Below are 27,598 nucleotides of genomic sequence, written 5' to 3' on the forward strand. Positions count from 1 at the left end.
CAGCAGGATTTTTACTTAGCAGGTCTAATGCTCTGCAAGGCATGATTCCAACACCAGAATAAGGTTCAAAGTCTAATAACAGAGAGATGAAATGTAACCTTTGAACTATATCAGGTATAATTCATGTTCGTTGCCTTCTCTGTCTCTGCATTTAGCAATCTCTGGACAGTCGCCACCGTCTGCTGTGCAAACAGAGGGAGGACGCCAAAGATCTGAAGGATAACCTGGACCGGAGAGAGAACCTGGTCTCCACCTTTCTGTCACGTCAGCTGTCCGCCGAGCAGCTGCAGGACTACCGGTGCTTCATCCAGACCAAGGCCTCGCTGCTCATCCGACAGAAGGACCTGGAGGAGAAGCAGAGGCTGGGAGAGGAGCAGCTGGAGGGCCTTTCCAACAACCTGCATCTGTGAAGGGAGGAACACGAAAGCACAGATTCCTCCTTTCGTTTCTTTTCTTGACTTGCCTTAAAGGAGGACTGGCTTATTTTAAAAAGACTGTAAAAGACATGTAGAGAGTTTTGGCTGTACATCTCACTTGGATTATAAGTGGTCCATTTGATGTCTTCAACCCTTTTCACCCTGTCATGACTTTCTTTTATTCTTTAAAAGAGTTTGACAGGGCTACTGGGGAACCCACCATGCCTCTTGCTGCTCTCCTGTCATACTATATAGGCTGCACATGAGATGAGCAATAAAGACTGTTGAGCTCCTTTCTGTCATCTGTCGAGGGTGCCCAGAACACTCACCCAATCTCCGCCCAGTGTCAGTCTGCACAATCTGCAATGTGTACCTGGAGGCTTTTCCCAATGTGACGCACATTGAGCTGTTTTTATGTGTGCCTTGATGTTGGTGTTGCTGTGGAACATTTTCCATTAGAGCTGCTGTGTGGAAACTTTGCGTCCCTTGTTAGCAATTCAGCAACTGTCCTTCACTTTTTCAATAAGATGGTAGTGCTACAGCCCTGTATCTGCACCTGTGGAAACCTATTATAAGCTTTAAGATTGTATTTTGACCTGTGAGAAGGGTTCAGTGAAAGAGCGTAGCCTGAGACAGGGGCGGTTTACTGTATCATGTCAGTAAAATGTATAGCAGATTGAATCGTTTTTGTTTTTGTAAATGTTCCTTTTTTTTTTTTTTTTTTTAAATGTGTTTCAAATTAAGGCACTAAAAACCAAAAAGGGTGAATGAAAAAAGCACTTTTTAATGATACATAAATGCACATTTCTTCAAATCAGATAGTACAAATAGACAAGTAATTTCAAGTGAAAGCCTTACTCCATCCATTTAAACAATATTTCTATTCTTTTGTTTTGTCTTAAATTTTAAATAGGAATGTTTGAAATATTCTTTCTTTAAAAAAAAGTACTTGAGCAGACCCAGCAACATTCAGCATTGTGTACAAATACCTTTCCAGCTAATTTCATACGTAATGTTATTAAGTCTTGATGATTTCATGCTGGAAAGGTTCCTTATAAGGAGGTGCTAAACCTCTTTAAAGCAGATTATAATATAAGCAACAATTATATCACTGAGTATTTTCTCCCAATGTCCCTTTGTCGCACACGTGACATGCGATACTTGAAATACTTTTGTATTGAAGAAGAAAGTCCACAATCTTCACTTCAGGTGTGTTAAACTAATTTTCTATTCTCTACCTCCACTGTGTAGGCCCTTTTAGACATGAGTAACATTTAAGTTTATTTGATTGTACACAGTAGTTAAAAAAGCTCTTGTTGTTAGCCCTGAATGAAAACACGCTCTTAAATGACTTTCCCCCTAATTTAAAAGAAAATCTCACATTTTAAAAACTGCACGTGTTTTTACATTAATATTTGTCATTAGTTTTTGTAGTCTTATTCATTTCTCTTTACTGAATCTTCAACCAGATGCATCGGAGAGCTGTTTAAGAGTGATGTGAGCTGTTGTCAGCTCTATGTCAGAATATTTGCTGTGTGTGTGTATGCTTGAAATAATGAATGTCTTAATTTCATGTGTATAGAGAATAGTTGTTGAACAGAAAGACAGAATTCCTCTCGGAGTTTGCCGTTTTCAACAAAGCTCCTAGGAAGTCGTAAAGTGATCAAAATGTTATTGTCCCTCAGGAAATAATACCTGTTGGCTGTACTAAAAAAATTTAAAATAAAAACTGATCCAGTGTATGGGTTGACTGGGTTGACTGAGGCAGAGCATCATTAGTAGCCTCTTCCCATAAAAAAAAAAAAAAAAAAAACTTACCCTAAAACCCTACTCACTAACTCAAAATGTAAAAAAATAAATAAACTGGAAACTCTTTTACATTGAAAGATATTTTCAGTTTCTTTGGTAAACAGTTTCTCCCCCCCTTCCACCACCCCTACAGCATTTCTCTGGAGATTTACCACCCTGTCCGTTTCAGTTTGCTAAACAAATGTATGTTTGTTTTGGCCTTTGTGCTGACTCAGGGCAGAAGGGTTAGAAGGACTCTCGTGTTGTTCCACGCAGCCTGCTGGAATTCCTGAAGTATGCAACATTTTGGAGAAAGAAAGACTGTGGGGGAGAAAGTGAGGAAAATGTTCCCATTGAGGAGAAGCAGCACATGGATAAATACTTATTTTAGTCCTTGCTATGTGTGCATACAGTACTTAAAAACATTTGACAGCTTCTTGAGTCATTTCTTGTTTCTGTGATTCAATCAAAGCGGTGTTTTGTTGAGGTCGCTGAAAAATGGGCCTGTTTTTGAAGTAGGATTAGTTTGTTTCAAATACTGGAAGCGTGTAACACTGATAAGAACAGAATCTATTTTAAAGCCAAGAAGAAAAGACATTTTACACTGAGTCCCCAGTTGGTGGGATGACAGCAGAGACATTTCTAAATCCACTTTTTCTGCTCTATTTCACACCTGTTTTCTGTTGAGTTTGAGTTGTTTTTGTGCCTGTTTGGAGTTGTAAATTCTATGTTTGTAATATTGTGAATAAATTAAGCTCTCCCTCTAGTGTACCACGGTTTTCCTTTTTCCCCACAGTGAACTTGTCTTAAGTCAAAAGCATTTTCATCACTTTATAAACTAGTAGCAGTTAGCTGATGCATACACACATAGCCAACCTGAACAGTAACAAACAATTGATACAGGAGCTTAGAACTACAAATATTGGCAATATAATATTTTTAATATTTATGCAAAGAGTGATTAAAGTTGTGTGCTACTACGTCAGTATTTAAGCTGTGAGAATAGGTAACATTGGATATTTTGACACATTATTTCTCATAAACGTGTTAAATACTGTTAGTAAGTAGTCAGTCAGTAGCTGAGGCTTTCCGGATTGGTGTTTCCTCTCAGAGCTCGTCTCTGCCCTCTGCAGCCACATCAACGCACTGCTGCTATTGCCAAGTACATTTTAACTAGCAAGGAATTTGCCGTTGTGTTTGGTGTATACATAAACATATTAAAAGGAAATGAACACAAAATAATCAATAAACAAGTCCAATAGTTTACTGTCACTGAACTGGGAGCAGGAATACTGGTGCAATCAGCTTCCTCCCTGTACATTTTGATTCACATTTTCCATGTAAACACTTTATGGAAGCTTCATCATCCGTAGAAGGGCAAACCAAATAATTACAACCAGGGTTTAAATTGATGCTTTGACGGTAGTGGGACATTTTGTCATATAATAAGGGTAAACAGCTAGCCTGCCTCTGTCCAAAAGTAGCAAAATCCACCAGCACCTCTAAAGCTCTCTAATTAACATGTTAGGTCTTGTTTGTTTAATTTGTACAAAAAGCGACCAACAAGTTGTGATTTTACAGGGGATTATGTACAGGACTATTTTTTGGAGATGTTGCCATGCAATGTCACAATAACAACAGGACTGCTTAGTTGGTGCAACCTGCTCCAGGAAGTCATTGCTCCCAGCCAAGAAATAGTTTGGCACATAACCCCCATAACACTGTAATTTGTCGTTTTTTACATGTAGTTTTTGTACAGTTTAAATAAACAATATATAAGTGTGTTTGGACAGAGCCAGGATAGCTGATCCCCTATGCTTTCAGTCTTTGTGGTAAGCTAACCGGCTGCTGTCTTTCACTCTCATATTTACCATAAATAAATGTGTGGTATCCATTTTAATTTGGATGTAACTTTGCAAGAAAGCAAATAACCACATTTCCCAAAATGTCTAACTATTCATTTAAGAAAAAAAAAATCACATTTTGGAAACTAAATGATGCATTGAGGGGGATATATTTTCAACAGTTTGCCTTCCTCCTCCTTTGTCTCTTTCATGCCTCTCTGTCCTTGTTTGTTCAGCCTCACAGTGGAATGCTGCCCAGTTTGTTTGTCAGCGATAACAAATGCTTATTAAAAGAATGCACTGGGAAAAAAAGAGAAGGATTTTAAGTTGTTGGCAAGTGGCAGATGAAACCCCAGGAGGACAGTGAGAGACACCAGACAGCACTTAGTGTACTTTACAAAGTAAAAAAAAACACTTTTAATCAGATTCCCACTGAACGCAGCAGGGACATAAAACCCAACTCTGGGAATTCTCAACAAGTAAGATCTTTGTCAGACACTAATTGCATGGTAACTAGGTCTAGCATCATTACAAAGACAGTGGTAAGTGATGTGGGTAAGTTGATGCTGTACACTGCAGACAACAAACAGGAGGGAACAGAATGGTCTGAACACTGCAGCAGCAGTTCTGTCACAATGCTGGGTAATGAGGAGCTTTGCTGCTGATAATCACTGACTGTGAGGCAGGGAAACAGCGCTCCAGCTGGGAAGCAATTTCTACACCCTGCAGGGACACAAAGTATTTTTATTCACTTCATGCCCCCAAATGTTAAATTGATCATGATTTACAGAGAGCTTTGTTGATCATGTCGAGGACTCAGTGATTACTTTACCAGGGGTTCAGGATAGTGGCTCCAAAACTCACTTTTCAACCTGAACTCTGAACTTTCCGCCCGCAGGAATGTCAGCAGCACACTTTTATTCTCCTCCTCTAACCTCTGGCAGTCATTACTACTGTAGATTTATCGCCTCTTTGTTACAAGTAGAAGTTTCTGTTGGGAGCGCTACTCTAATTAAGCTAATGAAGACCTATCCATGGGTTAATAGTTTACAATGAAAATACTGTACATTCCAGACACTCCTCATTATATTTCTCTACAGCCTACAAGTTCATGCTAGTAGGAATAATTAAAACAGAAATTTGGGTAAACCCAGGTTCACGTGGCGATTTCTTCACCAGAGTATGGCTGGCAGGGCTAATTTATGTTGTGTTGTTAATTTTACTTTACAAATACAGAGATGACAGATTTACACTGGATTTACACTGGATTACTCAAATATTGGACTCAATATTTGAGTAAGAGGAGAAGACAAGTTAAATCCATCTCTACTCAACATCAGCAGATGTTAATAAAAGTCATAGATCACTTAAATCACCCTTTAAAGGGATAGTTTGACATTTTGTGAAATACCCTTATTTGCTTTATTGCCAAGAGTGAGATAAGAAGATTGATACCACTCTCATGTCTGTAGGATAAATTGTAAGCTACAGCCAGCAGCTGCTTAGCTTAGCTTAGCTTAGCATAGCGACTGGAAACAAGGGGAAATAGCTAGCCTGGCTCTCTCCAAATGGCTTTTTGTTCCCTTAGCCCTTTTCTCACACACATTGTTAAGCCAAACAATGGTTAACCTAAACCAAGGGCTATACGATTTACACTGCACTTCTACTAGCCCTGGACTAAATGTTAGTTGGAGCATGTAACTCATTATAGAATTCTATTGTTTTAGCCCCATTTTACACTGGCAACTTTTAAGCCGTCTCCATATGATCAGAGGTAAAACCGCAAGGGCGCAGAGCATAGTTCTGGCACTTTGGCAAAGCGCAGCGCAGGTACACGTCACCATTGCTTCTGGCTTCCTCCTTTTTTGCACCAGCGGCAATGGGGTCTAAATTGAAATAATTTGAACTTTCAAGCCACGCAAAGGGTAGCGCTTCCTCCGAGTTGTCTCCTATGCTTTAATTAATAGACAGCCAGCACAGAGGATTTTGAATCTTGAATCTTTACTGCGGCTCATGTGTAGGCAGCTTTACACTGCTCCGGAGCAGGGCCAGCAAGCCCTAGGCTAAAGTCCGGGTTAGCCCACTTGGAATGTGGCAGGATTGTGCCAGTGTGAATGCTTTCTTAGCCCCAGGCTCACAGCTCCCTTAGCCTGGGGCTAAGGACAGTGTAAAAAGCCCTTTAAAGGTAACAAAATCTGCTGGTTGCCAGGCAATGTCATGGTTCCAGAGGATCTGGTAGGCGGGACAGAGCTAGGCTAGCTGTTTCCCCGTTTCCAGTGTTTAAGCTAAGCTACGCTAACTGTCCCCGGTTCCAGCGCCATACTTGATTCACAAACAAACATGAAAGTTGAATCGATCTAGTCTAACTCTCACCAAGAAAGTGCATTTTCAAATTTAGTTTGTTTTACCTTTATTGCCAGTGCTGGCTCAGAGAGACTTTATGTAACGAATTCTCAAGCAGTTTGATACAATTTTGCCATTCAGGACCATAACATGGATATGTATCTGTTGTGGAAATGTACTCCACTGTGATTCATTTTAACGTTTAAACTATCGAACCGTAAATGGAGTTATATAAATTGCACTTCACAGATTATTAAATCAATAATGGACCAATCTCAAACAAGCATCTCTACTTTTGGCACTTAAAGGTGCTGTAGGTAGGATTGGGAAGATCCAGGATTTGCCAAAAAAATTGAACATCAACAGCCTCTCAGTCCCTCCCCTTTCTGCTAAAGCCAACAACGTTCTCCTAAGCCTCTCCCCCCACAAGGGAGAATAAATGTGTGTGCATGAGCAGTGATTGACACACAGTTACTCCGGATTTCCACTGAATGCAGAACGTCTGCGGACCAGCTCCGCTGCATGTCAGCTGTGTGCTGCGCCGTCCGTCAGTACCCACCAGGTCCGGATTTGTTGCGGCACGGCTGCGGCCATGACTGACAGCTGTAGTCACGAGGACCCACAAGATCTCGCGAATTCACGTAGAATAGAACCCCCCCCCCCCCCGGCCATGATTGGTGCATCTGAACAGGGAGCTGTGGATTTTTGAAAATCACACTACAGGCTGTAGGTGGAGCCAGAGCAGCCAGATTTTTTTTAAATTACCTGCTTCATGTAGTTCTACTCGAACATAGGGTCAGTTTCAGCAAATATGAAAGAAAGTTAGTTTAATAAGTCTTACCTACTGCATCTTTAAGGTTACCACTCACTTCCAAATTCTGATTTTGAGAAACACTTTGCACTTTGTTTCTTTTAATAAATTAATTTGACATAATTTTCTACTTCTTTTATCGAAAGGATTTGAGTACTCTTCCACCACACTGGGTCTTTTTCCTGAGCTTGTGATGGCAATTCTCCTCACAGCAGCAGCAGCTTAATAAAACCCTGAGGTTTGGAGATGAAACATCGTCTTGACGTAATCTGCTGGGGGGGCAGTGACATCATGAAACACAAGAGAAATAGAGGGAGACGACTTGAGGCGGGAACAAGAAAAATGTTTCTTACCACAGGACGTGTACCAGTTTTCTAACATTGCTTTTTCTTTACCAAACAAGCTGCACCTAAACATGTCATTTTGACACATTCAAAACCTTACTTTTATTCTTCTCTTGTCAACCAGGACCAGGAGCCAAGACAGACAGGAAACAGGCCAGCATTAATACAAACTTTCAGCCACCCATATGCAAACACACATATGCAACTCATTCCTAGTCAGCTGCTTATGTGGCTGACTCACAGCTGTCTCAACATGCCAGAAAATGGATCCAAGCCACATTTCAGAGACATTTTTGTACCTATGGGGACTGTAATGATTCATGGAGCACCTGCACACCTCTTTATTAATGACACACCCTATGCCTTTTCAAGTAAAATACAGTCCAGTGTAATCCAGTGATGTTTTCTTTCAGGGAATTTCAGTGGGATGTTTGTTTCTTCTGAATACTCTCCTCTAAACCCTCCTCAGAGGTACAAACATTATTTATTTTGTTGCTTCTAGAGATTTGATTCACCCATAAGTCAAAATATCCTCAGTTGTTAGTTTGGGCATGCTTGCCTCTGGAAATAGAGAAGATGACCACTTTACTACGCAAGTTCATCTCAGTTAGTCAGAGGTGAAAACACACAAGTCCAGGTTTGATCTCATTGCTACTTCAGTAGCAGAATTTATTTGTCATAAATTGATGTCCTTGTTGGCATTGATTCATTTTGATCAAAAAAAGTGAATTAGGGAAAACATTTTTTTTGTGATTAACATTTTATTTTTACATACAAAACATACACCACAACACCTCCCCCCCCTCGTCATCACCACCCAACCAAACCAAAATCAAGAAAAGATGACACAGTAATTACAATATTCAAGACCGTTCAACATAATAGACAATACACCATAAACAAAATAAACATATGAATAAATGACAACACCATAAGCCCATCATACACGTCTCTCCCCAGCACAAAGCTTCTTAGGAGCCCTCTAGAAAGCTGGAAATTCTCCCCATTTTCTAGTTTAAACATCCAATCTGGCAAACCGTTAATATTACATTTACATTACATCTGGAGGGAGTCCAATAGAAGCGTTGCATAATCTTGAACTGAATGAGGCGCACCCTCACATCAGTGACATAGTTTTAATATTCCTACAGATTCTGCCCCACTCCTCATCCTCCAGTGTAATAGGGAAGACATTTATGAAGAGAACTGACATTTAAAAAACGAGTTATGAATGCACATAGGGAAAATAAGTAGTGTACAGTCTGAATTACTGAGTGCAGTTAATTTAAAAATCACAATAACTGGGACTATATGACATGCGGTTTTTTTTAACTAAAATGTAAGTGAAAAATAAAACTCAATTTAAAAAAAACAGGGATTCATTACAATCAGTAATTAAACATAAAATAAACATTATTTAGGATTATTTTGTTAAGCTTAGCTGTGAGCAGAAAAGGCAGAGTGAAGATGAAGATGATGCCTTTGAGATATCATAGACGGGTGAGTAATCAGACGACTCACAGGACCCACTGGAATATTCTCTGAATCATGTTACACTGGTTAACTTTACCTTTGAATACAACTCATAGGCCTACAGGTAACATCCAAAACTAAAACCCTACTTTTATAACTCAAAATCAAACAATTATGCTGATAAGAGCATATTTTCATTCATTTCATCTTTCATATTTTATGGCATCTGACAAATACCAATGCCAAAAAATATAAATAAAACAAAAAAAGGAGTCATTGCTTTATTTTGTCACTGTTGAAGACGGCCTGAAAATCAGAGGAATGCCAGTCACACTCTCGAAAGATTGACAACGCTATTCCTCATGAATACAGGACAAGAACGTGTGTAAAGTTTACATAAAAGCATCTGATACGATTCTGTGTCTGAAGCTGTTGTCTTCTCGTTCCTGGCTGGGGTCATCGCTCAGGGAGTAAAGTCCTGGCCTCTGCTTGTGCTTCTTCTTGTGGCCCGTCACGTTGGGCTGGAAGAGACGGCTTATTGAATGCAGGCCCTTGGAGAGATCCGGGAAAAGCTCCAGCTCTTCTTTCTCATGCAGGTCCCTGTCCTGAGGCTCCCGGGCTTTGGGTTCACCCAGCATCTCTCTCACAGTCTCAGAAACGCCTCTGTGCACATAGTGATAGGCCTTCTTCCCGTAGTTGTCCCTGATGCTTGGATTGGCCCCGTGCTCCCCCACCAGCATGGCCATGATGTACTCTTGGTTGTGCAAGGCAGCGATGTGCAAAGGAGTGTATCCGCCGTGTGTTTTTGCATTAATGTCAATGTCAACTCCTCCTTGCCTCGATAGGTCGATAATCTTCACAAGCATTTCACTGTTCCCACATTTGGCTGCCCAGTGCAGAGCGGTGAACCCTGACATGAAGTCCCTTTTCTCGGCCAGCTGGTTGTCTCTCAGCAGCAGGCCGTAAACTTGGCTCCAGTGGCCAGCTGCACACTTGACCAGCCATTCATGCTCTGACGGCTCCAGGGGAACCAAGTAGGAGGCCTTTGTCTCTTTGGGCTCCACTGACGCCTTAGTGCTCTTCCCTGGCCGTCTCAGCTGGGGTGAGCTGATGCCTGTCTCCACTGTAGGAGGCCTTTTCTTATTCCTAGAGGAGTCCAGTTTTGGGCTTTCAGGAGGGTTATCTGGGTCCACCTTCAGTTTGCGGGTCTCCACCCTGGTTGCGGTGGGTGGCATCCTCAGAGGTAAGCCATATGGTTTGCTCTGGATGCTGGTGGGCTCATTCACTGCACCCCTTCTTGAACAGTTATCTCCATTTGTGCCCTGCCTTTGGATCTCAAAATTCAGCGTTCTTTTAACTCTAACATCCGAATATTTGCTCCTTTGCAACGCCAGCTGCATTGGAGAAAGTAATTCCGTAGGATTTTCACCACTTTCACTTGCCTGTTCTGGATCTGGCTCAGAAACAGCTGATATCTCCACTCCTGCATGATCAGAGCTTCCAGTCGTCTCACTCAGCGCAGGTGGGCGCTGCTGCTCACCTGTCAGCGGGATCTCTTTATTTTCAGTCTTTTCCACAGGGCTTTCCGCAGTCTGGACACCGTCCAACAAATGCTGATACACTTTCTTGACGACAACGTAACGGACTCCGTCGATTTCTTTGACAAAGGCGACATTGTTGACAATAGTCTTAAAAAGCTCCCTGTTCCGTTCTCTCTCTGCGGGATCGTCGCAGTCTATTAAAGCTTTGAACTTCGCCACCAAGTCGAATTTCTTCACTTTGCCCCCCTGCGCTATCAGCAAAAACAACACGGACTCTTGCGTCAAAACCATTATTAAAACTGTAGGCTTCACGCTGATTGAAGTTAAAACGCCCAAGAGCCGCGATATCTGTTCCTGTTCCACCTTTGTCCCGGTGACGGTAGCCTATAGCCCTCACCTATAGCCGCTCACTTCTCTCCTCCCCACCTGGAGGAGTCATTTTCCGGGGAAAAGCGCAGACGTGGTGGACACAATTTGAATAATATATGCATATATTTTTTTTCCTACAAAGTGGCTGCGACTTCAAAAATACAACAAACATCAAGTTTATTTTTCTGTCACAATAAAAGTAAACTTTGGTATGCTATATCAGTAAGTAGGCCATAGGCTAAGTGATTTTTTTTTTTTTTTTTAAGAAATTGAAATACAAATGTGAAATGTTTTGTCATGTCACGAGGCCTACTCCAAAAGACCACATAAAACTAGTAGGCCTAGGCTACTCTCATTCCCATTTAGATGGTATAACCAATTTGAAGTTGTTTGCATTCATTTAGTACATAGGCTATAGAATAGCCTACTTATACTATAAGGCTCACATGAAGAGTTATGGCAAAACCACACACTACAGTACACACACACACACACACACACACACACACACACACACACACACACACACACACACACACACACACACACACATAAATAAGAAAGACGTGTGTATCAGATAATATTATGGTATGGTCCCAATTTGTCCAATTTTTAATAACTAACTAAATTTAAGGATGATCAAAAATGTGTGTTAGGCCATCATTCCTAGGTTTGTGAAACTATCATGCCTTCAAAATCTAGTATTGTTCGGTGGGGCTCTAAAAACACAGATAGGCTACACAAAGTTGATAAATGTTTAATGTAAAAGGGGTGCCAGCATGATGCTGTAAACTGTGGCCTACAAGTCCCCAGGGCGCGTGCACAGTAGGCTACAATGCACACAACAGATACACCGGTTTTATAATTGGAGTTATAATATTGGAACAATAGCAGATAGCTTGCTCTGATTGGCTGAATCGCGTAAAGTCAGTCTGTGACCTCAATAATTAATTTAAATATGAATGCCCTATCTTAAAAACGACACACACATCGTTGGCTACACTTAAGTAAAGTTTAGCTGTTATATTATCTCCACCGCTGACACACATAGGGTATTTGTGCTCTTCCCCTGTTGCTCTGCGGTGCTACTCGCTCTTGTCCTGGCTTGCATGTGTGCAGCGTGACATTCCTGACTGAATGGGAGTTCCCGAGAAGTGGCCATATTGGAACGTATCTGTCCCGCACAAAGATATAACCCCAACGCCAAGATAGTTCACTTCCTACTTTAACGTACGTATAAACGTTGACCTTTACACTACCCGGAACGCTCTGATGCAACATAAAATTGCTTATATAAAAATAAATAAATAAAATCAACATTTATTTGGCAAGCACTCTTTAAATAAATGTAAATAAAAGCTAATTTGAAAAAAAATTGAGTATTTATTAAATGTTTATATCCGCATCCATACGCATGCGCAAAACAGGAGTACATCCCAAACCGCTGTTAGCTCTGTTTACCGACTTATTTGTCTAATATCCCGTGCTACATAACAAAGATAAATCAGGCAAGCTCTTTTACACTCGTATCGACTCCCATCCAAAGCCGAAACGAAGAAAAGAAACGATTTAGCCTGAATGGGCGAAACAGAAGCGAAGTAGCAGTGAGTCCTCTTGTCGCCTCCCTGCCCAGTTACCAGCGCCTTCTCCGCCTTGTGCCTCGCTTCCTATCTCTGTGTCAGCTCGGCTCAGCGAGCCTCTCAGTAGTTTAGCAGGCTAGTACGGAGAGACGAGGGCTGCTCCCTTTCGCCTCTGCTCAGTAGTTTGCCCAGCACACCATACATTCCGCACCATGGCTGCCATGGACGTTGACGTATTTTCGGTAAGTAAAACCCACGGGTTTTTTTGTTTTTTTCTTCCCGTTGCAAGTGCAGCCACGGAATACTTGTTGTGATTAGCAAAAGTGTGTGTGTTAGCTGCTGTAAAGCTAAGCCTCCCCCGCTTTTGAAGACTGTAATGCGGGCTCAGCCGAGATGGTGGAAGTGATTTTTGTGATGGTGACTGGGATTTCTTTCAGTTAGCGTTAAGACAAATTAAAATGACGCTGCTATTCGTTGACTATTTTAATGTCGTGTCGTGTAACGTTTATTTTCGTATTTGCGTTTCTGTCAATTTAACGTTACGTTATGCGTTGCTGCACATATGGGTGTAAGTTAGCGAATGGCACCAGTACATATCCGTATATATCGTTACTGTTTATGAATACAACAAATACAATGGCTAGTGTGTAAACTTGCATGAAACATTGTTTTTTTTAATTCAAGTTTTTATTGCTGATACATTGCTCACTTGGCTCCTCTGTAAACAGAAGACTACTGTTGTATACAATTACACAGTGTATGGTAAAGACTTGAAAATAGGTCGGACGGGTGTCAGGTGCTCTTTCTACATAATGCATCTATATTGAGTTGTCGGATGATGTACACATGACCATATTATATTATATCGTACTTTTTTTTTTACAAGACAATCATGCTCTTTTTCTGAAGAAACTATATTTGATAAATTTTCTTTCTCCCTGGTCAGAAAGACATTCTTTTCTCTTACAGGCTTTTGTGACAGGGTTTGTCTTTCTTTTGTTATTGTACAATAATTACTTTAACTATCAATCCATCAGTGTTGGTGTGCATTATGTCATACTTGTTTGAGTGCTTTCAGATACATTCCACAACACTAGATAGCAGTTACTACAGTGTGTGAGGAGTGTCAGTCCTAACAAGGTGTTGACAATGACGTGGTTTAATTTTAACTTCCGGTTCAGGGGTACTTGAACTTGTGGTTCACTTTTTTGACTTCTAATGTGATGTTTACACCAAAGGCCATGTCACTTTTACCAGCTTAAACAAGCTCTGGCTACATTGCTGATGGCCTGTGTTTCTCTATAGTATTCGGTTGGGCATACTATCAGATGATAGTCAGTGGACTGTATCCTGCAGTGTTTTCATTGTGACAAGCCCTGTTGCCAGTCAGGTGTGTCCCTGTAGGTACAGTATGGTGATGCAATTCAGGCTAAAGGACAAAGAACAATAACGTACGGTAGGATAGTCAGTTCTCAAGCATGTCAAAAATGTACACAGTCACCCAACAAAGCAGTTGGAAAACAATTATTATAGTGATGAGGTGAATACACAGGATGGGATTTAAAGAAGGTGATTAACTTTTTGGCAGAGGCTTGAAGAGATCCTTGCGGTGGTGAATTGGACAGTAAGCAGCACTGAGTTTCAGGGATAAAGAGATTAAGAACACAATCCGGGCCACTCCTAACACTTCTTGGTGAAACGTGCAAAGAAAAGCAAGGATCAAAAAAGAAGGAGCATAGGATATAGCACACTTGGCATATCTTTTATTAGGAAGGTGTCCAAGAGGGGGTGCATGGTTGCAGAAGATAGTGCCGACTTGCGATTTCTAAAATGTCTCTTTTGGAATACAAAATTAGAGCATTGATGAATGAAAAAAATGCTGATATTGCAGTAAAACAGGGCAGCGGAACAACAGTGTTAGCAGTGTTAGCAGTAGCACGGTTGCCTGACTGTCTGTCCGACTTCCTGTCTAACTTTCTAAACTAAGTGAGACCATATTAAACAAACTGAGGGCTCGCCTGGCAGTTTGTGTAAATGCCGCGCTGTTAATTATGTGCAGCTATTGATAGGGATGTGTAGTTGGTTGCATTATTGGCCCACGTCAATCCCATCCAGCAGAAATCGTAGCTTTGGGATAACTTTCTAGGCCAGAGCCACATGAGGCGACCGTTGGAGCCAACTACCCATCTATTGTTTTCACTCATTGATTGCGTGTGTAGCATATAGAAAATGATGCTGTTCATTTAAATGGTTATGTAATGAAATGCCCTACAACATATTTAGCATGTACATTGCTTACTGATCCTAAAGAGAATTGTCTCTCCAGTGACGCTTGCATGCATGAAATGAAATTAGCTTCATAAAGTGCTTAAAGGCTAGAGACAAGGAATGAGGAATTATGGGGCAAGTCGCTTGCACTTTAAAACTGCAGCTTTGCTTGTTTGTGTAGAGGGTGATGTTAATTTGGGAATACATTATCTCTATATGGGCTCTAGTTCTTACAGATTTATTTAGTGAATTCAGCCTAAATGTTTTCGTTTTAAACACATTCTAGGACTTAAACCACACTTCCTTCAAACCTTAGCCAGTGCCTTTTCCATGTTCAGGGGTGTGATTCTTCCAGATAATTCCGGAAATCCGGCTTTTCTGACCTGAAAATGAAGCTCTCGTAAATCATGCAAATCCGTTTTTTGTTTTTTTTTCGGGGTGTCGCAAGGCACAGGTCGGGGGTATTGGTAAACATAATGACCGGTCACTGCTGTCAACGTTTTTTGTGCCTCTGACTCATGTCTTCATATCACTCCGCAAGTGGTCCATTAATTTGTCACAATGTAACTTCATTCAAAGCAGAGCTCCACCAAAGAGCCTGCAATCGTTGCGGAAGGTTATTTGAATAAGAATTTTGGACGTGTGGGGGCGAGCTATCTTCTTAGCTGAAGCCGACAACGGGACAATATTTTTATTTTATGTTTGCAGTGCAAGCTGAAGCGACGTAGCAGATGACGTTGAGAAGTTGCAGTGAGGAATATTTTAGGAGCACCATTTTCGGCAGTGCAGAAAGGTAGTGGCCCACACTAACTTAGTGTTGAGCCGGGAAACATGGCTAAAAGAGCTCTACAGCGAAAAGATGTGCTGGGCGAGACGTCAGTCGGTCGAAGCTAACAGAAGCTAGCTGGCGTAAGCTGACAGCTGACCAACGCTACCAAGTGATCGGCGGAGACAGGGAGTACATGTATTTGAAAGAGTCCGGCAGTTGTGGTAGACGAAGGTCCAGTCGGGAGATTGGATGGAGAGTCCACTGCGGTCTGAAGGGCTAATCCTCGCTAGATCACTAGCTAGTCGGGAGGTTGACAGCTAACGTTAGCCAGCTGAACAGTCGATCGATGGTGAGTAACGTACGTTACACAGGCTGGCAGCAGCACAGAGTCCAGAGTTGATAAGTGTGTGTGTGTGTGTGTGTGTGTGGGGGGGGGGGGGTAGAAAGGTGTTGAGAATGACCAACACCTAATCTTAAACTTAGTGTAGCTACTTAATTTGCTACGACCCGATCACAGGTTACTTAAATTGAGACGTTCAGTCAAAATCAATCATGTCACCTTCAAACGGGATCTCTGTTTGCAGGGTTCAGGCTGGACCCTCCCGTTGATCATGCTGCTCTGGGGGACCGGCTGTACAGTGAGAAGCCGCTGCTGACCGGCGCAGAGCTCTGCCAGAACTCCGACTGCTGTCTGTCCGCGCGGCCGTCTGACGGCATCAGTATTAAATTGAGACAGTTTTATTAGCGGTTAAAAACGTCTCGCGTTAAATAGTAGTCTAATTCGGTACAGTTGGTTTTAACGCCTGATGCGAAGTGTAGGCCTATAGGAGTACACATGAAAACCCTGAACAAGCAGCGTCGCTCTGCTCTGTCTTTCTGCTGTGCCCCATTCACGTAGTAGTTTTACACTATGTAGATTAAACTCTGCAATTAATCCGCGGTTCACATGTATGTATGAACTGTGGTGGTCCGTTACACTGTAGGCTATATTCAACATCACTGATTAAGTAGCCTAAGTCAGTCCTACAAACAACTGGACTTTAGGGTCAAGTGTTATTGTATCCGGCCCATGTCCCGGATGTGAGAGCCTCCTTACTGGACTACTGAATATAATAATATTCCATTATATTTTGTATTTTGAATTGTTACCTGCCACCAGAATTTTGTGATTTCCTTGCAATAAATATTGACATTTTTACCATAAATTGGTGCCTAAAAATGTATCAGAATGCAGGAATTGAAGTCTTTTACCCTCAGAATTTCCTGGGGGAGGACACCCAGACCCCCTCCCCCCCCTGCTTTGTGTGTTCCCGCAAAGACAAATTCTGAGCAAGGAAAAACCCTGAAGTATAATCACAGACAGCCATAAAAAACATTTAAATTGCAGAGTTAGAGTTATAACTTAATATGTACAGTGTCAACAGAGAGAAACACGGACAATTGAACAGACAGTGACAACATACTACATACCTACATACTGTAGAGAATGACAGTAACAGCATAAAACGGCATAAATAAAAAATTTGTTATAAACGTGTGCTCTTTAAAAAGTAGAAAGCATTGTTTGCCAGTTACATTAAATGTTTAAAAATCCGTAAATGTCCGTGGGTGGGGCTGCATGGGCGTGGTAATGTGGGCTGGTGTGGGTGTGGGTGTGTGTTGGTGTGGGTGTGGTAGTAAGGAGAGAGAATAGGAGAAGGAAGTTTGTGTGAGGTGGACCTGGTCATCACAGACCCAAATCTTCTCAGCTGTTGCTACTGTCATATGCTGCACTGTCTCTTCATGTGGCACTATTATTATTTATATTATAACAAGGTAATGCAATGTGTGATCAAGTGATGACTGATTAACAGTAATGTAAATGCTAAATGCCCTAATACCTACATATCATGTAAGACTCAATTTCTCCATTTCTTTGCACAAAACTCTCCAGAAAGTGCCATTTAATGGTTTATTTTTTTTTTTAAATGAGGGGGGGGGAGGGGGCTGTCGCAGCGTCATGGGTGCGCCGTATATTTTCCTGGTTTTTTGTCCTTTGCCAATCACACCTATGATGTTGTTCAGCTGTATGTGACTCACAACAGATTGCAGGTTGAGTACACTGACTGATGTGTGTCAGCAGTACTATTAGCTCTATATAGAACATACAGGCCAGAACTGCCTAGAGGCAAGCTTGTCAAATCCTATGTTGTCGATGAATCATGACAGCCGAGCTATGGCTGCTCGATTATGGGGAAAAAAATATAATCACGATTATTTTCAGTCAATATTGAAATCCCGATAATTGAACACAATTACTCGTTGACTTCTAGAAAGATGTTGCAATTATTGAACTTAAAAAACAGTGGAAAAAGTTAAATCAACAGTAAAAAAAATACCTTAATACTTTTTTAATACTTTTCCTATTGAAACTTTATTTTTTCATTCAGAACACAAGAGAAAATAAGAGTTTACTTCCAAAACGTAATGAGCTAAAGAATTGTTTTTCTCGATTATTCTGTTTTTGTGAGCATTGGGAGCCGAAATCATAATCACGATTACATTTCGATTAATTGCACAGCCCTAAGCTGAGCTGCATGTAATAAGTCTACACGTCTAGATATAATAGGTCAGAATTTCTGAAAGACCTGTTCAGAGTTGTGATCCTTTAAGATTAAAGTAGCTTTCCAAATAATGTTGGCAAAAGCTGAATGAAGATTTTGAGGCAGTAATGTTTGTTTTGATGTTGAAATACCATCAGCGTTCTTTCTGTTTGCACAAAGCAAGGGAAGTTCACCATAAAATGTAGTCCACGTTGAACAGCTGTTGACAGGATGGCCGGGAAGTTAGACTGTAGCCTCACAAGTTTAAAACTAGCCGCACCCAGTGAATCCATCAGCAGTCCTGTGTGTTGGTGAAAGGCTTTATAGCTCAAAGTTCCCTAATTCTAATGTTTATTTGCTTCACATGGGATATGGATGTGTTTTTATAGTAAAAAGGCTGCACGGAGTCACATTTTTTTCAATTCTGATTTTAGATTCTGAACCATGCAACTTGCACGAGGCATGTGAATGCCGACTTGACTGAGACAGCTCCAGCAGGGCGGACAGCAACACAAAACAGTAAATAAGAAAAATGCAGTAGCTTGCTGTTTTTTCAAGTCCAAACTACACGTATGTGTGACAATGCAAGAAATATCTTGTTTTTCTCTCTGATTAATCGGTCATATCAAAACAAAATGAAAGGAGGATTTACTGCATCTAAAAAAGGCTCATAATAATACGTTTTATTCCCTGAGCTGTACATGTCCGATTTCAGTTACTAGCTATCCTTTAACAGCGTTCAATAACATGCATAATTAGTCTAGATCTTGAATACTTAGCACTTGTGAAAGCTTTCAATGCATTTGAGAGAGAAAAGCTCACCACATCCAGACAAGTTTTACCTCTGATCCATAAATGAGATATATATATATATATATATATATATATATATATATATATATATATATATATATATATATATATATATTATATATATATATATATATATATATATATATAGGCTTGTGGCTAATAGCATAACTGACAGAACTATAAAAATGATTTTTATTAGGATAAAGTTTTTCATCCTAGGGTCAGTGATGATAAGAAAACAGTGTATTTTTGAAAAGCCCTAAAAAGATGAGTGAGCTGTACATCTGTCTTGTAAAATGGTTGCTGTCTCCTCTCCCGTCTGTCTCACTCATTTTTTTTGTTTGTCCTGTTTGGCATAGATGAGTGATGAGGCTGAGCAGTAATGTGGCCGTGCAATTGTTGTGCATGAGTGTGGGACTAGAGAGATGGAGAGCGAGGGCATTTGATTGTAAGATAATAAACCGATGAAAACTTGTTTTTATCTCTGTGCTTGTGAATTCCTGATGGAACACACACGTCATCCAAATCTCAACCATCAACATTTTTACCATAACCACGTCACCGCCAACACAAGTAGCAGCAGGAGAATGGCTATTGCCGTACACAAAATCTGTTGGTGTGGTTAGAGCTGCCTGTCAATATTGCAAAAATATCTTATCCAAGTATATTTCTTGTTTGATGACATTGGATGGGATGTAAAATCCTTTTGTGCTGCAATTTATAATACAAAAAAACCCCTTTCAGATCTCAGAAGTATGATGTACCGGTCCACACACAGCATGACTACAAACAGGGCATCAGGCACTTTCATAAATCTACAGGAAGCTCCGGCCACCACCCACCTGATCTAATGAGTACTAAATGTGTGTGTGGGTTTGTCATTGAGGTATCGTGTGGTCTCCTCCTCTCACAGATGCTAAGTTGAATTAGTGTGTCAACAGAAGCCACCAAACCTATATCCGCTTTCAACACGATATATATAAGTCATGTTGGCTTGCAGTGAGTATGGCTTAGTTCCCCCAGTTTGTCAACCTACCACAGCAGGCTAATGAGATGACTCATCCTTCAAAATCCAACAGAGTATTTGTCATTTAAGTCATTTTTCAGTTTCATGTGATGTTTTCATAAGGAAGGTTTTGACATTTTGAAATCCATCCCAGACCATGTTAGCTAAGCTTGAGTCCCTTGACACTCTTGAGTATATGCACATCTTATACAGGTTTCAGTTTAAGTGCAGATTCTATTGTCAAGTTAAGTCTAGGATACGAAGGCAAGTCAGTGCCATTAGTGTCCATTATTAGATTGTGTGTCAAGTTCAAATGTTAGTCACTTGAGAAAAACAAACAAAATATATCCGTCTATTCAGTGAAATATAATTATAAAAAAATGAAAATTATATATATCTTTTAATAGCATTAAAACACGGTCCGTTTCAATATCAGGACTTTTGAAAAGTCAATACAGGATAGAAAATTTAACTTATTAGGCCTACTCATTACAGCTATTGGAACCCAAGTCTAGTTTAAAAACATATATATATATATATATATATATATATATATATATATATATATATATATATATATATATATATATATATATATATATATATATTAGGGCTGTCCTCGACTAAAGAAATTCTTAGTTGACTAACACTTATATGATTTTGTCGATTAATCGATTAGTTGATGTAATCGACAGAGCTGTGCTCTTTGAGAGGTGGTTAAGACTAGAAAAGCACAATATAAATGTAGTTAATGAACCATCTGGAAAACCTGAGTTTCTCCACAATTAATCCTGCAAAAGCACCACTTTAAATCTTGTGTTTACCAGAAATGTGCTCATAAGTTTCTTGGAAATGAGTAATTAAGCATAAATAAGCATAAAAAAATGACTCATCAACTAAAGAAATCTTAGTCGACTAAGACCAAAACGACCGATTAGTCGACTAATCGACTAAGAGGTGGCAGCCCTAATATATATATATCTCTCAACTTAAAAGTAGATCACTAATTTTGTCTGAAATTCTTGGGCATATTTTTTCAAGTAGTGACAGAAAAAAGCTCTGTCCCCTTAGCCCTCAACACTGGCCAAGGATCAGCCAGGAGGTTCCTGGTGATGTGTCCGAGCCCAATGTGACGTCTTCAAATTGCATTTTTGTCAAAGTAAAAATCAGAAACACAAAAATATTGATGTACAATCATAGGCAAAGGAGCAAAATCCTGCATTTGAAAAGCTGGATCCAGCAAATGTTTGGCGTTTGTGCGTGATAAATCACTTCAATGATTAATTGATTATCAGAGTGGTTCTTTAGTTGTGATTCTTCAGAATCCTGTGTCAGTATGTACAGAGTATGTCTTAAAAATATTAAATATAAATTATAGATATAGGAAGTGGAAAATGCCCAGTGAAGTGAACGAAGGAAAACAATACCATTGTGAAAATATAGAGTACTATCTGTTAGCAGTTGATCTGACTGCCTCCTTAAAATTTAATGTGAAAACAAGACATTTAAGGGAAACCAGTTCTACACAAAGTGCACATCAAGTTATTGTAAATATTTGAAGCCTTCAGAGGTCTTCTCTTAGTGTGTATCCCCTGACACAAGCATCAGCTGCAGCAGTGTGTGTCTGTCAGGTTGCTGCTGGCTGTCGGGTAGAGGCTCACTGAGGCAGTAGCAAGCTGCAAACACAAGTCAGACACAAGTCAGCTGGGAATGGAGGCCAGAACGCGAGAGAGAAGCTGAAGAGGGGTCTGCAGCGGGAGAGAATAAATAATAGGAGAATTTCAGGTCATATTAGGAGTGTTTGTCAAAAAGGTTTCTGTGGAGTAAATCAGATCTTGGTTTTACCCTTAGTTTGTGTCAGGTTGGATCTGTGTAGCATATTTATTTAACCTTTCGGAAAGTCGATGTCAAAGTGTCACTGGACTGGACTAGTGCTGCAAAAATTAGTTGAGTTCAGAGGTTTTCAAACTGTGAGGTGTGGGAGAATGTATACCTGGGTATGTATATTTCTAGATTCACTGTGACTTACATTTCCATTTCCCAGAAATATAATTATCTTTGTCCAACGTGAATACACATCCATAAATCGGCTTTCATAGAAGAAAGATGCTGCTTATAACTTCAGAGCTTGTCTGACATTAATCATCACTTTTTTTGTTTTCTTCAGTATCAAAGGAATCCAGAAATAGTTCTGCCATGGGTAAATTGCAAACAGGAATTGCTAATAGCACATTCTGCATACTTTTTATGGTGCTAATTTGCCAAAATGTAAACGAATGCAGGCTAAAAAAAAATGGGATCATGTTGTAGCCCATAGTGTAACTCACTGGATCCATGGCAATATTAGGGATTAGGGTTTTGGTCTAGGTGGGTGGCACCCAGTGGTAGGCTTTAAAAAAAACAGTTTTTTACATTAGTTCATAGTGTTTTCTCTGTATACCTGCATATGGCACTGTAAAATATATTCCCAGCTGCTTTATTTAACATTGCAGGCCTTTTTTTTTTTTACTGCAGACATTTGACTTGTCATAGTAACAAAAGCACAGGTGTTACTAATAATGTAAATGGTGGCTCTGTTCTATTCATTTAAAGTGCTCATATTATGCTTTTTGGCTTTTTCCCTTTCCTTTATTGTGTTATATATCTTTTTTGTTGTTGTTATGTAATAGGTTTACAAAGTGAAAAAGCCCAAAGTCCACCCCAAAGGGACTTAGCATCTCCAACAGAAAACACTGTTCACAAACTGCTCCAAACAGCTCTATTGTAGTCCAGCCTTTACTTCCGGGACGAACGTGCGTCACTTTGTAACACACGTTATAATACTCGCCTAGCTGCTAGCGTGGCACTCCCTCGTACTCTGTTTCTGACTGGGTAGTAGTCCTTACCTAGCTACTGCCCATGTGCGACTCCCAACAAAGATGGAACAGAAGTGAGATGTCTCACTCTGTAGCTAAAACACAGAGCTCAACACACAGGGTGAAAAGAGGAGCTGCAGCAATGTGCAGTACAACAAAAATATGGTGTATATGGGTTTTTGAAAATTAAACCATGTAAACCTATTTTGATATAACCTCTAAATACAATTATGAACCTGAAAATGAGCATAATAGGAGCACAGTGTCCTAGTAAGCCGTGACAGTGTGACAGTAAGCATGCACAATACCAGGACCCTGAGAGTGAGAAGACTGTAAAGAAAAGGCATATTGCTGACAGACATTTTTTTTCTCCATTAGTTAGATACAAACACACAGCATTTTGAACTAGTGAACTGGTTTTTGCCTCATTTCCCTTTGAAGCACCTGGGGCCCCTCTCTGCCATTTCCTGTTGGCCTGGTGATACGGTGGCTTGAGAACTGACTGTGTTGTTTCCTCACCCTGAGACAGTTGACCAGAAGCTTTTCATTCCTGTCATACTTTGCTGCTCTTCTCTGAACTAGCTTGAGCGGGTGGACAGATGCCTTGTTCAGATTGCCAGCCCAAATCAGTTTTTTGGCATGTCCAGATTAGTCTCGTGTTGCCAGACCTTCCTCCACAGCGCTGCGGAGCAGGGTCTGGCTATCTACACAGCTTTCCTGGATAGGAGAAAAACATGCTCTGGTTTATTGGCATTTCTTTAAACCAATCACAATCGTCATGGGTGGCACTAAGCGCTGGACAGAGCTATGGTACCGCTGCAAAATAGCCTCGGGAAGAACTTGTTTTGGTGGAATGTGTACATTCAAAAGTTGTTTTAGTTGTGCAACAGAAAACTCCGATTGGACAGATAGTCTAGCTAGCTGTCTGGATTTACCCTGCAGAGATCTGAGGAGCAGTTAACCATAGTCCTCATAAATCCACCAGAGTTTAAAATTACAACACCAAGAAAGCGGAAGGTAACGGACATCTGGCTGAAAAGGACTTCTTGGAAGTGGAACGTCGTGGATATAGACTATATCCAGATTGATTTTAGAAAGTCTAAATAGTGAAAAAACACATGAAGTGCGATTTTTGCAAATCACATCCAAACCACATTTGGAGGTGGTTTGAAATGCGATTCCTACTGATGTGTCTCTCAGTCTGGACGCTCTGGCTGCTCAAATCGGATTTCAAAGTGTTTTTTGCATCACTCGTGTAACCAAGGGTTATAAATTGTGCCTATACTTATGCAGATAATAAAATAAAAACACAAAGGCTCTCTATTCTGAAGCAGTGTAAACCAAGACAACCTTTATTTACTCCCACATTGTCAATGGCAGTGCAGCTTTCCGGTTTTACCTTTCACAATAAAAGCCCAACTTAAACTCACTTGTTAAAATGGCCGGGTTAGTTCAGTGGGTAGAGCGGGCGCACATGTGCTGACAGGTTTGTGCCTCGATGTAGAGGTCCAGGGTTCGGATCCGTCCTTCGGTGGTTTCCTGCATGTCTTCCCCCTTTCTTTCCCCTTTCTCACCTAGCTGTCCTGTCAAATTAAAGGCGGAAAAGCCCCAAAAGAAATTATCTTAAAAAAATAAAAATAAAAAAAAACTCACTCGTTAAAGAGGCGAGTCAATAAAATTGCTTAACGTCACTTGCAACCTGTTACACTGTGACGGAAGTGCTGAGCAGATGCTTCTCTGAAGGTTCAGATATGCATTGAATAAGCACAGTGAGTTTCCAGAAGCAAGCCTGTGTGAACTGAAGAGTAAATTTCCAATGTGGTGTGAGAGAAAAACAAATCGCTCGCACAGAAAAGGTTGTCAAAGTGGTCCTTGAACAAGATGCCTAAGTAATCACCAACTTTGTGCAGCTACCACATGTGGAACTGTAAACAAAACGGGGTTGATGGAAAATGAGCATGCAGGCCTTTTTTTATCCTTCCCTGGATAAATAAAAGCTTATATAAATCGTCGACTTCTCCTATTTTGAACACAACTCACGAATCAAGAGAGTCATTGCACCGGTTTCCTTCCAGGCCCGCCCTCCCCCTCCAGCACTCTCTCTGAATATCTCCACAAGCATTAATGTTGTTTGACAAGCTCTGCGTTTACAGTGATTAACAAACAAAAAATGGTCACTTCCTCTTCCTCATCCCTGTAAACCTGTTACTGAGTACCACGAGCAATACATGATTTTGGCAAATGCTTTTGTTCAAAGCAGCTCACCATAAGTACATTCAGTCTCAAAAGGAACAAGAGCTAGATGTAAAAAAAAAAGGGAAGTGCAACCTTCCAAAAGGAATTTCAAGCTTTTGACTGTGGCTAAAGCTATATACCTGACTTGCCATAAAACACATTCCCTTGGCTTGACTGTATGTTTCACAAACAACACATGTAGAAACACTTAAAACATGGTTACAGCTTGGATAGAATTTTTTTTATTGAACGTGTGTTAATGTAATGTAATGAACTCACAGTGCGCTTAAGCTCATTATTGCTTAGCTCAGCTCACGTCAGATTACTTCAGTGGTGTTGCCTGACACATTAGGACACACACACACACACACACACACACACACACACACACACACACATTCCTCATCCTTTACTGTGCAGTTCGGTGGGGTTTCTAACTTGTCTACTGTGTATGCAGAGCCTACCTCCTCAGTTCAGTACATTTGGGTTGGTTCAGCTGAGCTGTGCTCTGCTCTCAGGCTGCCTGTGTTCTGTGACATCAGCCTTCAAGTATGCAATCCTTCGTGGCTGAGCCAGACGAGCTCGAGTGGCCCCATTCATCTCAAGGTGCTGTCTGTCTGTTCCTCCACAGCTCTTACACGCTGTCTCTTGTCACGGACCGACTCTCCTTCTGATGGGTTAGATAAGGGAGATCAAAGGTGAAAACGCTTACAACCCAATAGTTTAGTCTGTCTGACTTTGGTTGGTTGTATATCAGTAATCTTTGTGCTTTTAGTTGCACGATGCTCTCTCCTAAATGCAGATTGATTATGGAGTGGTTGTGCAGCGGTGGTGATTGGAGATCATTCTTAGTTTTGAGGACAGGTTTGAGAGGTGCATCTTGTTGCACTCAATTTGATTGTATGGGAAAACATGATGATAAAGGGGCTAAATTATGGTTTTATATCATGTATTAATTGCTTGTACTATGTTGCTGTGGTGATCAGTGCTGAAGTAATATAAAGGAGTAGCTTTGAAATGTTGTTGTAATTATTCCTAAGAACTGTTATACTTACATCCTGCAACTTTATAAGTGACATTTATTCCCAACCGAGGATGTTCTCATTTTCCGCACTCTCTGCACTCTGTAATGAATCTCTGAATAAGTTAAATTGCCTGGCTGCTTCTTATAAAGTGTATATTTTCTCTGCAGGCCCTGATTACCTATCTCATAATGTTAGGCGATGAGTTTTGCATCTGCAGAATGTACGCAGGGTCTTTTATTTGCATAGGAATGTGAATGCTTAGGCTTTAGCTCTTCTCTTCTGACTAATGTTTTCCCCATGTGTTTTCCTCACATGCAACCAGACTTTTAAAGATTTGTTTTGTTTGTGTCCCTCAGAATGAAGAGAAGCGTAACCTGAGTTTGGGCGGCCATGTTGGATTTGACAGCCTCCCTGACCAACTGGTCAGTAAATCGGTCACACAGGGATTTTGTTTTAACATTCTCTGTGTAGGTGAGTACAAAATGACAGCGTGTGAGCAATGGGTGCGAGTGTGACAGAATGTTAAATACGGTTTACAATTAGCAACTCGCAGAAATGCCATGCTGTGATTAGTTTTCCTCCAGACATGTTTAACTACAACAGTACAGTAATGACGATCTGTTGTTTTTCCTGGCGTAACAGAAACGCACAACTGTGTTGCTGAAATAAAAACTCATGTCTGAAAGCTGATGACTGACTCTCTGTGTCTCATCTCTCTCTACTTCCTACCACTCACAGGGGAGACTGGTATCGGCAAGTCGACGTTAATGAACACGCTCTTTAACACCATGTTTGAGAACGAAGAGGCGAGCCATTATCAGAATGGCGTGTATCTGCGGCCGCGAACATACGACCTGCAAGAAAGCAACGTCCACCTCAAACTGACAATTGTTGACACTGTTGGTTTCGGTGATCAGATCAACAAAGAGGACAGGTGAGGATGGTGAAATGATCGATCGATTCGATGACGTGATGTGTGCAGGTCAAAAGATGTCTAGATGCCAGGATGCAAATAACGTGTTTCAACAGCATTATAGCGACTATATTTCAGTGTGAAGCTGCTCCTAGTTCATGACCTGTAGCCGTTGCAGTTGTGGAAGAAGCACTCCGATCTTTTTATTTGAGCAAAAGTACCCATGCAACAAAGTAAAAGTACTCCATTACAAGTAGAAGTATTTCATTCAAAAATCATACGTACTTAAAAGTACAGAAGTATTATCAGAAAATTGTACTTAAAAGTATCAAAAGTAAAAGTACTTGTTCTGCAGAAAAAGGGCCCTGTGAGCTATGTATTATCATACTGAATAGATTGTTAATACTGACGCATCAATGTGTAAGCAGCATTTTACTGTTGTCAGATAAGTGTAGGGGAGTAAAATATAAAATATTTCACTTTAAAATGAAATGGGAGTACAAGTATAAAGTAACATAAAATATAAATACTCCAGTTAAGGACAAGTTCCTCAAAATTACACTTGGTACAGTACTTGAGTAAATGTGCGTAGTTAGGTTCCAGCTCTGAGTCATCGAAAAGCT

At 40.5% G+C, this 27,598-nt stretch overlaps 3 protein-coding genes across 6 annotated transcripts in view; 2 read left to right on the top strand and 1 right to left on the bottom strand.

The window, feature by feature from the left end:
* Nucleotides 1-2,970, top strand: part of shroom1 (shroom family member 1) — a 39,472-nt gene extending 36,502 nt beyond the window's left edge. For all 3 annotated transcript variants that reach the window (XM_031280746.2, XM_031280748.2, XM_031280747.2), the window contains one exon: nt 156-2,970. In XM_031280746.2, the coding sequence (XP_031136606.1) occupies nt 156-410 (255 nt within the window). In that variant the 3' untranslated portion in view covers nt 411-2,970. The remainder of the gene's footprint in view (nt 1-155) is intronic.
* A 5,214-nt stretch (nt 2,971-8,184) lies between these two features.
* On the bottom strand, nt 8,185-11,020 carry LOC116037013 (ankyrin repeat domain-containing protein SOWAHA-like). Its single transcript, XM_031280750.2, has one exon. It carries the CDS (start codon nt 10,849-10,851, stop codon nt 9,412-9,414), a length of 1,440 nt encoding a protein of 479 aa, XP_031136610.1. The 5' UTR covers nt 10,852-11,020; the 3' UTR covers nt 8,185-9,411.
* Nucleotides 11,021-12,482: 1,462 nt separating this feature from the next.
* sept8a (septin 8a) overlaps nt 12,483-27,598 on the top strand; it is a 39,919-nt gene continuing 24,803 nt past the window's right edge. For both annotated transcript variants that reach the window (XM_031280751.2, XM_031280752.2), the window contains exons 1-3: nt 12,483-12,751; nt 26,419-26,533; nt 26,801-26,996. In XM_031280751.2, coding sequence (XP_031136611.1) covers nt 12,722-12,751; nt 26,419-26,533; nt 26,801-26,996 — 341 coding nt within the window. In that variant the 5' untranslated portion in view covers nt 12,483-12,721. The remainder of the gene's footprint in view (nt 12,752-26,418; nt 26,534-26,800; nt 26,997-27,598) is intronic.

This window comes from Sander lucioperca, chromosome 13 (assembly GCF_008315115.2).
Source record: "Sander lucioperca isolate FBNREF2018 chromosome 13, SLUC_FBN_1.2, whole genome shotgun sequence".
NCBI classification, from domain to species: domain Eukaryota; kingdom Metazoa; phylum Chordata; class Actinopteri; order Perciformes; family Percidae; genus Sander; species Sander lucioperca.

Coding starts and splice junctions, on each gene's coding strand:
- LOC116037013 (XM_031280750.2), bottom strand. CDS start 10,851: ATGGTTTTGACGCAAGAGTCCGTGTTGTTTTTGCTGATAGCGCAGGGG.